Genomic DNA, 11283 nt, shown 5'->3' on the forward strand with positions numbered 1-11283 from the left:
GCGTTTAAAAAAGTTACTAAAAAATTTTTTCATTTATTCTACGGTCCGTATCGTATATTGAAACAGATTAACGAAAATGCTTTTGTATTAGTAGACCCAAACGATTCCACTAAAATAACAGGAACATATAATAGAATAAGTCTACGTAAATATAATCAACCCGTCATGGATATCAAATGATGAGACGAAATGACTAAAAAAAAAAAAAAAAAAAAAAGCGACTTAAGTTTGAATTGTTAAAACTTGTATACGTAAATAACTAAATTACTTGACGTAGATATTGTTAGTAATCTGAATAACAAATGATATGACGAGATGAAAATAGTATAAGATGTATGGTTGTAATAGAATTAAGACGCATGAAAATGAAAACAAAAACAAAAGGTCGAGAGTATAAAACACACAATTTAAGTTTATTTCATAAACATTTTCAATGTTCATAAAATAAAAGGGGGATAATGTAACGGGTGTAATAGAAAGAAAGAAGAGAGAGAAAGAATAAGAAGAATGGTGGGGAAGGAAGGTGGATTTTGGACATTGGACAATAAGCTAATGGTGAGAAAGACATAAGGTGTTAAGACGTAAGGGGGTCGAGCTCGCTCAGAAATCGATCACTCAAATTTTAATATACCGACGTAAACAACAGTTAATAATTATAAAGAGAAATAATAAGTGTACACGAGTGATCCACATTAATGAACAATCTTTTAATCTACGATACGAGTCGACCCTAGTAGACTGTTAAATAAAAAATTGTGTTGTTAAATATATTTATTGAGTCCTTATTGATGTCACGTGGTTGGTGTTCTGTCCGTATAATAATTTTTACCTAATCGACGCAGACCCCAGAGTCAAAGAAAATATCCACACATAATTTTTGCAATTTGTTGTCCCGCCACTCGAAATCTCTCAAAAAGTTTCTAGGTGTTATTCCGAATCGAATGACACCTGGATCATAATTTTCGGAGAAGATGAACAAAAATTCGTAAAAATAGTACATGTTGACTAGACTAACTAAGCGTCCACATCGGTAGTTGCCTGATAGAGATAACTTCAGAATCTGATTCCTTGAGGAGAGGGCCCCGGCAGTTGCCGTAGATTGTCCGTGGCTCTAATCCGTCCATAGCGCGTCGAGTCACATGAGAGAGTATTCGGGAATAACATAAAAATTAGTTTAACGTAGGCAATATCTCTCGTGTCAATTTAGCCTTTGTGAATCTTTAAGGTGTTCTGCAGGTTTTGATAATATTGATGAAAAATGGAAGGAATTTCCAGAAGATTTGGGTGCCGTAGTAACGGAGCTGAAATCGCCACGTTACAGTGTATGACATCATGTCACATAGCTAATTTCGCTTGGTCATATATCGGTCGGTCAAGTCGAGCAGTTTCATCAAATTCACATATTGACCTGCGTAGCATTCAGCAATATCATAGGGTATTAGGTGATTCTGTACGTAAAAAAGCGTCCTGAAGCAAAAAGATTTTCGCCGAGCGCGCTGTCTACATTCATCTCGCTACACTAGAATTCGTCAATACATCTATGCATGTACTTATCTTATGTTTTATCATCGGCTTTACTATATTTTCACCACAGTGTGAATTTCCTTCGGGGTTTGCAAATTCCAGGAATTATACAAAAACCTTCTTAGGTCTGCTGAAAGCAACTAAGCGGCTGATTGAATCACGAAACAAATGCTGTATTCAGATGGGAGGAGGTAGGCGGGTGACCTCATCTAACTGGCACACGATCAAACGACATCACATGAGTACTTTCATGAAATTCAGTTTGACATTTTTGTTTCTTTTTTGGTTGGATCAGGTACTGTCAAACGGATTGGGACCGGTAAGAATAATTACCACCAAACTGATGAAAAATTGTACTTCCCGCAACTTTGGTTATTATCATTTCCGTTCTGTAACAAATTATTTACTAAGAATTCAAATGAGGCTGGAGGTTCCGTGATTAGGAAACTGTGGGTGGAAGATCTATAGCCAACGAGGAGAGCGTTCGTGATCTTAGTGTAACTTTCACTCGATCGGTGATCAGCTATACGTTATAACTTAATTGGCGGCTCTACCTCATTTGATCTGATTCCGAGCGAATTTCACATATTTTTATCCCTTATGAGTGTCCATATGATACATAACCAACTCCAAAGTGAAAATTATCATTTACGACGTCGATTGGATTTTACCATTTCTTATACATGAACCGAACGACATACAATACCTTGAGGCCGACAAAAGAGAAGCTGGATTGAAAACAAATTCAAACGGATAGACAACGTACGGGATTCACGGTAACGACGTCATTTTCACTCGCTTTCCTTGCAATCTTATATGAACGTACTTTCCGTTATTTTTTTGAGCTGCATGTTATATTGCTCAGCCTTATTGGCATTATTCGATTTGGAAGTATTCCGCCGGACCCATGCCGACACATGACAGCCGATGACGTCATTGACGCTTTCGGGTTCACACGGCGTGAGAGAGCTGGGGTCAAAAAAAAAAAAAACCAACGACAGTTGCCTCCCTCAATCACAATATATCTCCTTGATGAGCAATCCACATCGCGGTACGATCGGACCTGGGTGGACGCACACGTGCACTTCAGCTATCGCCATCCCGGCACGAATCACCACTGGACCAATCTCTGCGAAGTGCAGTATCGAAGCACGCCATACGCACACCCACGCTCATCACTGGGACCCCACACGAGAACTCGTAAAGATCTTCATGCCCACGCCGCCACCACTACCTTTTGGGTCTGGGCGCCAAGGATCCCAGTACGCGCAACCGCATATCTGCCCTATTTGGAACCGCTTTTCTCTGCAACGGACCTATTTATTCTGTGCACTCGTTGCGTTACAATCTCAATCGCCGATCAAGCCGACCATACATGCTTGGTCGGAACGCTGGAACCCCAACGCGGTAACTCGACCATCTTGTCGTTCACACCGCAGAAGTCTGAACGTCTTCATTTCGACTTTATTTATGTTTATTCTCTAATCATTGCCTCGTTCGCCCTTGGTCCTCTTTTCTCATTGCTCTCGCTGCGCTGCTCAACGTTCCAATCGCACACCGGCTGGTCCCGCCGCTTCAGCAGCCATCCTTCGAGCGCCCGATTTTTCGGCAAGGTATAAGACGCAGGTGCTAGTTTTTATCACGTTGCAACGAGTCGATTGTCAAATAATTCATCACCCACTGCGTTGACTGATAGCAATCTTCAGTCAACGCCCACTGCACTTATAGCATAAACTACTATGATTTTGCGTATTCAAAGTGTTTTCTGATTCCGACTGTTCTGTTTTTCAATTATATATCATGTATCCTTCATTTAATCTGATCAGCAAAAGAAGTCCAGTACGATAATTCGTGAATACGTTGACTTATACATATAACTTGCAGCCAACTGCATGAACATCGATATATTCAATATGGTATTTCAGTGTAAAACTGATCTTGCGTTTCGGCTTCACGCAAATATCCAGAAATCAAGATATGAGCCAGCAGGTAATAATGTTCACTTTCGACCATATTGCCCCGATCTTCACGCATCCTGATCGTCACTGCCGGAACGTTGATTATCTGAAGAAAGCGAATTCATTCTTTAGCTGTTTAAGACGTTGAAATTCTGAATACTTTCCGCATCTTTAGATGTCTCTGGCTATGATTGGTCATTTTGCAGTGACTTTATCATCGATTCACGCAATATTGTTTCGCGCCCTCCCTCTTGAAATAGAATTTCGGAAATTACGATGAGCATTTAAATAGATACCGCGGCTGATTTGCTACTTGTATGTAGTGTATTCTTATTCTCGTAAATGGACGATTCTTGATTTGCGAAGCAGACTCGGCGTCAGAGTGTCTCTAGCTAACTTGTCTCGCGATAAAGCTTCCGAATTACCTTGTCATGAAGAGCTCGCCGTAAGCATACGTCACACAAAATGACGACGCCAGTTCGACCAACGCCCAAACTGCCGTGGACGACTACGAGGCCTTCTTCGGTAGGTATTGCGAGCAGTCTTTCGAGGTACGACACCAAAGAAGAAGAACAAGTCAGTACTCCCTTATTTGGCCATGCACCTGTGTAGTGGAGGTGTGTGACCTACCACGAGGAAAAATCACTTGCGAATTATGTCATTCTCGAGGGACTTGGATTTTACAAAATGTACCTCACGCGTCTCAACGCCGCACTGTACATGGAAAGTCCTCAGAACATAATCATCGAACTTCACCTCTCCCGCGTTCAGGACGACGACGAATTCATACTTGAACCTCTTCTGAACCTCTGGCCAGTATTGCTCGCAAAGTACCTGTAGAGTTGCAAATATTGGCTGATTATCCTTACCACATTCGGGGGGTTTCCAGCAATGTGATAAGGCCTTGCATGGAACAAAGTCAATGATTTCATCTGAAATAATTCCGCGATTCTTTGAAAAACAGAGAACAGGTCTGAACGGAAATTTTGAGATTGTGAAAGCGACTTGAGGTGATGCGATCGAATTCCAGTTAGAATCGTACGAATAGACGATTATTTCGAGTAGAACTTTCGTCATTGCATGAATATTCCGCATTATTTGTCTAAAAACCGTAGGATTATTTGATCTTGAATCTCATTGTCATAGAACTGGTAGACTTACGCCCACGAGTTGATAGCAGGATGAGGATATTTTCCAAATGTGAGATATTAGATATCATGTGATTATTCTATCAAGTTCGTGGGAAATCATGTGTCATAGCTTCCCCTAATCATGTTCATAACATTTTCGATCAGCTGCACACAGCCTTACCTCTCCATTTTCGATAAGGTTCGTAACCATGCAGATGAGGCTGGTTTTTTCTTGCCAAACCATTCTCCAGAAGTCATTGATCGTATTAGAAGTTGGCCCTTGCGTAGCGATGTAGGTTGGATTTTGTTGAAACCCCTGAAATCCGAAGGTAGTTCATAATATGCCTATTGCATTTCCCTCCGCTAGTTGTCAGGTATTCGAGTTCGAATACTCACCCGTATGTAATTTGCATTTATGTAATCGGAGTAAGAATCCTCATCGATCTTCTCGAGGCGAACACGTGTTCTATCGTCTGACATTCATGACAAAGGAGAACATGACACACTTGGTAATCGATCGAACACAATAGTACCTATATTGAATTTGAGCGGCAGAAAAAATTTCACGCCGAGTTCTCCGAACGTAGAAAAAAAAATATTTGGATGTGCAAAAAATTTGGTACCCCAGGTTTCAGAGGTCGCTGATTACGAATCTGCTCTTAAAGCGCATCAATTCAAAATAGTGGATCCTTCATGCGCACAGAAATAAATATGTAAGTAAGTGACGTATATCCCACTAAAGGTCATAAGAATGAGTAAAGTTGATCAACACGAAGCGTAGTAAGTAGTGTTGTTTTTTCAACAGTGTTATCTCTTTACTTGGAGGGAAGGACCTAATATAAATTGCCTGGCGCTGCGTTGAAAATAATTCTTGTTGAAGGTTCCTTGCTGCTGACTTGAAAGATAGCAATGACGCGAAAACCCCCAAGTACCGAATCTCATCCGATTCACATCAATTTTTGCATATCGGTTCGTCATGCAGGATCCGCCATGTCGAATTTCTATAGTTTGAGGGCAAATTACTGATTAGCGACCTCAAATACCCGGGGGTTGCCATTTTTGTAAGAATCGATTGACTCAAGCATGGAATGATGTCAATGCCGCCTAAAGGGTTAAGCACGGTTACACCGACACCATTGGGTTGAATTGTTGTTCCGACGGCGGAAATTTTCAGACCCAACTTTTGAGAAAGTAACGTATCGATTTCATTATTCATCATCGCACTCATATCATACTTACATGCTATCGAGTCTTTCGATCTATTCTTTGCGAGGTTTGGTATGAGTTTTCCGTACTCACATGACTTGCGAGGGCCATCTGAAACATGCTGCGTGGCAGAGCCCATAATAGTCGGAGCCTCTCGTTACTCTACCGAATCTCGTCTTGTTCGTGGCGAGAGTAAATTACCTCATACTGTGTACTTAGTAGCCCACTGGCGAGTCCATCCGCCAGATAATGTGCGAACTGTGCAACTCCTACGATATGATTTCTCGGATCATACGGTGGTCCGTCGAATCCAATATCCTGGTATAAGCTTCCGTTATCCAAATTCATCATCGCTGGAAAAATCCAGTTGCGTCTTTCCAACGCAGCCAAAGGTATAAGATATCCTTCACTGTCGACTGATTCCACAGGGACTTCATCAGGCGATTCGGAGGTCGATCTCGGTTTCCTGAGCCTGACACTGCGAGAAATATCATCTTGTGACGAACGACTCTGGATTATGTTTTCAAGTTCGCTTCGATAGAGAATTCGCGTAAGCCAACTATGAACTGAATTTGTTCACTTCAACGCGCTAACTCACCGATATGCGATGACAAACAACAGAATACCGAGCGGAATCACCGAGGTGATGGATAGCCAGACCATGCTCTTTTTTTCGTCGTTTTCCTTGCCCTTCGGATCCAGGATGTCGTTGTTGTTTTTTGGATTTTCTGATGTCGGTAATTTTTGAAAACCGATTAAAAAATTGATAGTTCCGATCATCATTGACGAATGTGCTCGTCAGTATTTCGAGTTCATGAGCAAACAGTATAACACATCAACTTGACAAAAATCGACGAGAAATACCTCCTCTGCAAAGTGGTAGCAGCAGACTCGCGTCCAAGCAGCCGGCGACGCAGTAACCTGTCACCTTGTCACAGGAACTGTTCGAACATTGATCACATCTTTCCTTGCAACCGTACCCGTAGTATCCGTTTGCGCACTCTACGAGCATACGAAGTTAACGTACGCTGATCATTTTATTCGATCGGATGTATAGTATACCTTACCTCTGTCACAATCCAAACCCTGAAATCCGCGATCGCAAGTGCAACCAGTCGGGTCGCATATCGCCCATGATTCACCGAGATCTGGACGTGGGAACCCAAATGAATGACTCATCCTGCGTGAATAGTCGAGAAATCCTGAAAATCCTTTCAATAATTTCCCATAGGAATTGAACATTGTACACTAAATTTGATGTTCGATGCATAGAACATGTCTACTCGCCATAATCAACCGATTTCTTCAGCAAGATCTAACATATTTTTGAAAATTCTGCGAGAGCTTTTCTAGGACAGCAGATGAGAAATCGATTTCTAGCTGACTGGCGGCTGTTTGAACTTAGCTGAATCAAGGCGGGACATTATGATTATTCTATGGAGCACAAATTCACCGTTTGCGTCGACAGAAGTAACGCTCAGGGTCTTGTTCACGTGAAAATCTACCACAGCACTCTCGTCGTAAGACAATTTCTGACAAATGTGGTGTTTGATCCTGCGGTTGGTCGAAATCGTGGATGATCTCAAACTTCCTGGTCACAAATTCGTTGAACACAGTTCAGAATATTCATGAATTTTTCAACGATTCCGAACTTACCAGCTGGTTCGCACCGACGTAAGCTGTCGATTGCCCATCGACCTTCAATGTTCGGATTCTTGAGACGTGTCCATAGTTCCAATCGCACATCTTTGGAAGATGGGTGTGCAATTGATACGTTCAGTTTAACTGACCGCCAAGCCAGTAGCTTGTTGATCGTGGAATTCATATTTCCATCGATGGACCCGATCTCAATTGTTTTCTCATCGCTCACCAAAACAACGTCTAGTCGACAGTCGGGGCAAAGTCCGACGAATAACTCGATACAGAAATATTCGGAGATTGAAGTGAAATTTGACGTTGATAAAACCGTGTTTTCGCTTTTCAATAAGATATATTGGTCTGCAAGAAGACGATCATTGTTTTTCATTTCGATGTTTACATTGTACGAAACAGAGTTGCTTCCGACTTACAATCGTGGACTCGAGCTCGGGATTCACCACCTAATACTAACGACATGTAGCCTGTCTTATACCATGTTTTAAAATGTTCTGATAAGAGTGGCTTTTTCTCATCACCTTCGAAAATTCGAATGGTTTTTTTCGTACTGCTGCCATGTATTCTGAACGTACGCCACACTTCAGTCTCGAATTTATCGTTATCCTCATTCTCCCGAAATCCATCTGAAAATTCATGATTAGACCCGACAATTGTCGTCCGACACTTCGTGTATCTTACCCAGTTCAGTGCGATCACCCCCGAAGTGACAAAGTATGGATTTTTTCGGCAAGTTCCAAGTTATGTTCGCACATATTGAAATGGAGAATTCGCGAAGCAATTTTCCAATGGATATCACAAAGCATGGACCACTTCCATCCATTTTTCCACATAAAAATATGAGTAATGGTCTACTACTGTGTACAGAGATGACGATGCTTGTAGAAGATATCCATCTAGAATTTTGTACATGGTCGAATCTGGTTCGAACAAATTCCCAGTTGACAGTTTCATGGAAACCTAACAAAAAATTCGTTTTCCAGTAACTTGAAGGTACAATTTCACGGTCAGGCCATGATGCTTAGAGCCCTCAGTTTGGAGGCTTGACCTACGAAGAAAAAAATGATGGAGTGGAAACTCGAAAGAGGTTTAAAATTTCTGAGAATCCAGCGTCTGTCAACTCGTTCCCGAATTTTGAATAAAAACCCAACGACAGTTATGATCACCGAAAGGTTGTGAAACGTTATTTTTCAAGAGTTAACCGAAGTAGGTTAACTTTGGAACGTTGCCAGTCGTTGAAAAAGCGTTCACAAAATTTGAATGGATTTAGAAAGGTTCCTGAAAAGTTTCTCAAAATAATCCTGGAAGATGATTTCGAACATTTTTTGAACACCATGGCGTCCAGGTGCACCGAGGTACAAATATTTTTTCGTGCCGTACAATGTAGTCAATTTCTTTGACAAAGCCACAGATGGTTATCAGCTTTGCAGCGACGCTGTAGCAACAGGGTCGCTTTCAATTTTCCAAAATGTCAAGGACGATTGCCAAAAATTCAGCAATACGAGTTATTTGCCGTTTACAGCATTGAGAATTGTTAACTTTCCTGGCAATTTCCAGCCTGCGCAGATTTATTTCACTTGAACCGTTTCCGAAATCGCCTCTTTGTTACTCTGGTGCACCTGGGCGCCATGATTTTAAAAATTCTAAAAAAATTTTCAATGGGATTATTCTGAGTAACTATCCGGGAGCCTCTCAAAATTTATTAGAATTTTGTCAATGCTTTTTCAACGACTGGCGACGTTCCAAAGTTTACCTACTTCGGTTAACTCTATGGGAAAATAACGTTTTTTGACCTTTCGGTGATCATAACGGTCGTCGGGTTTTTTTTTCGAAATTCGGGAACGAGTTGACAGACGCAGGATTCTCCGAGCTTTTGAACCTCCTTCAAATTTCTGCTCCAGCATTTTTTTCTTCGTAGGTCAAGTCTCCAAACTGAGGCGTCTAAATTTCATGCCCTGACATGACAGTAGGGGCTGTATGGCGCAGTTAACAGTCGATTTCTTGGTTCGTACTCACTTTCCCATCGGTAGTCGAACACTGGACTCATGGCTTCCACCAAAGACTCCACCAAATGACCCTCGATTGTGGATGCATTCCACTCAACTTGGCAACTATTGCCATCCCAAACCGCACAATTAGGGTTGTCCCGGGTGGGACTTGGTTTTAGTGGAGAGAAAGGTAACCGTAACCAGTCTGAATCATACATTATTTCCTGACGCGATTCTCATTTTTCACAGGGGGAATGCCATGTCAATTCTATGAATCAAAAACAGTGATCCTCTAGGTTTAAAACACTTCCCGATTTCTTTAAAAATTTCTTTGTTCAGCCGTTTTCGAGTTAATAGTGTTCTCAAACTCAAAACATCGTCCTAATCGATTTTCTGATAAGGAACTCAAAAGTGTCATGATCGACGATAAACGTTTTCCGATTATAGGAAAAAGTACGGTGTTTTATTTTCATGTTTTCACCTTTTTTTCAATTTTTTTCAATTTCTCATAATTTTTTTTTCCAATCCTATTACTAGTATAGGTCAACAATTGACGGTTCAAATGAGAGATCGTTTGTATTGTAAAAGAAAATAAGCAAAATCAAATCTGCGAAAATGTTCGTTGTTCACCTATGAGATATTCAAAAATTTTACGAAGAAAATCAACTTGACAACTTAATAACGGTGTTACCACTGAAATATATCTTGAGGTTATTTACGTGTTAACCGGGTTATCGACCGAGTTTGGACGTGGAAACGTTAAAAGAGGTTCTGGTTTTTTCACCCTGTGAGTTTGTAATGGTCGAAGTTTCCTTCTTGTCGAGAATTTGTCGAGTAGATTTTTTTTGTGAATTTATCGACCCAATTATTGGTAATATTATCGACCCTCCACAGTATGGCATAGTAAATTTTGTTCGTACCGACTGATAGATTGATTTATCTTGCCGTAGGGTGAAGTATTGCTTAGTTACCAGCAAAGGTCATTTTCTTTTTTTGTGATGTGTTACTCCGGTAACAAGGACCGAATTCTGTATTTTCGCGGTTATCATTATTTCTTCTATTATAATTGTTCACATATCAAGACTGACTTTGATTTTAATATCGATTCTTCCATATTGTGATTGTGTGCAAACTATTTATTTTGATCATTGAACCACATGTTGCTATGATGGTGATATTTCGAGTTTTATTCATTTCAATTTTATTTTAATTTCTTCCCACTGAAATCAACGGCACGACGCTTTCGACTGACAATGAATCAGCTGGTGCATTGTTCGTACGGTTCATCCGGGTCGTGTTCCCCGTGCGGCTCGATGGGCTCGTCACATCGTCTTATCGAAAATGGGATCTTAGAGTTTGTGAGTCGAGTATTAGCTTATTAGAAGTTCTGTAAATGAGTTTCACAGAATGATGAGAATAAATGAGTCTTGAATGAATTAAGTGGAGATATAGGTGTAAGACGGGGTATTTTAGCTGATTTTCATGAATTTTTCCAACGTATAAGGAATTTATATAAATTTGTGAAATGTTGGGGTTATTTCATAAATATACTCGAGAGTATGTACAAAAATTTCCAAACATTTTGCGTGAAAAATGACGTGGATATCAGCTGACGTGCATAGTAAGTCACCGCACGGCCGGCCATTTTGCGTACATCTTGGAGGACAAAATTTTAATGCGAAATTAATTTGTCAAGAAAATTCACTTTTTACATAAGTCAAATCTTTTCTATATGAACCTCAATCTTCACAAAAAAATTGAAAATCTCTATTCTCTTGAGCAGTGTAAAAATTAAGTTCGAATTTTTACCATGTTTTTATTCTT

At 40.5% G+C, this 11283-nt stretch overlaps 2 protein-coding genes across 2 annotated transcripts; both read right to left on the bottom strand.

Moving 5' to 3' along the window:
• Positions 1 to 371: 371 nt before the first annotated feature.
• Positions 372 to 6548, bottom strand: LOC125500937 (receptor-type tyrosine-protein phosphatase kappa-like). Its single transcript, XM_048655173.1, has 7 exons — positions 6417 to 6548; positions 6020 to 6296; positions 5009 to 5939; positions 4794 to 4928; positions 4176 to 4316; positions 3908 to 4108; positions 372 to 3588 (listed from the first exon to the last, which is right to left on the bottom strand). The coding sequence occupies exons 3-7, from the start codon at positions 5090 to 5092 to the stop codon at positions 3433 to 3435; spliced, it is 717 nt and encodes a 238-aa protein (XP_048511130.1). The 5' UTR covers positions 5093 to 5939; positions 6020 to 6296; positions 6417 to 6548; the 3' UTR covers positions 372 to 3432.
• A 553-nt stretch (positions 6549 to 7101) lies between these two features.
• LOC125500929 lies at positions 7102 to 9747 on the bottom strand. Its single transcript, XM_048655166.1, has 4 exons — positions 9488 to 9747; positions 8153 to 8431; positions 7888 to 8097; positions 7102 to 7816 (listed from the first exon to the last, which is right to left on the bottom strand). The coding sequence occupies exons 1-4, from the start codon at positions 9675 to 9677 to the stop codon at positions 7401 to 7403; spliced, it is 1095 nt and encodes a 364-aa protein (XP_048511123.1). The 5' UTR covers positions 9678 to 9747; the 3' UTR covers positions 7102 to 7400.
• Positions 9748 to 11283: the final 1536 nt, after the last annotated feature.

The sequence above is a fragment of the Athalia rosae genome, chromosome 5, assembly GCF_917208135.1.
Source record: "Athalia rosae chromosome 5, iyAthRosa1.1, whole genome shotgun sequence".
Taxonomy (NCBI): domain Eukaryota; kingdom Metazoa; phylum Arthropoda; class Insecta; order Hymenoptera; family Athaliidae; genus Athalia; species Athalia rosae.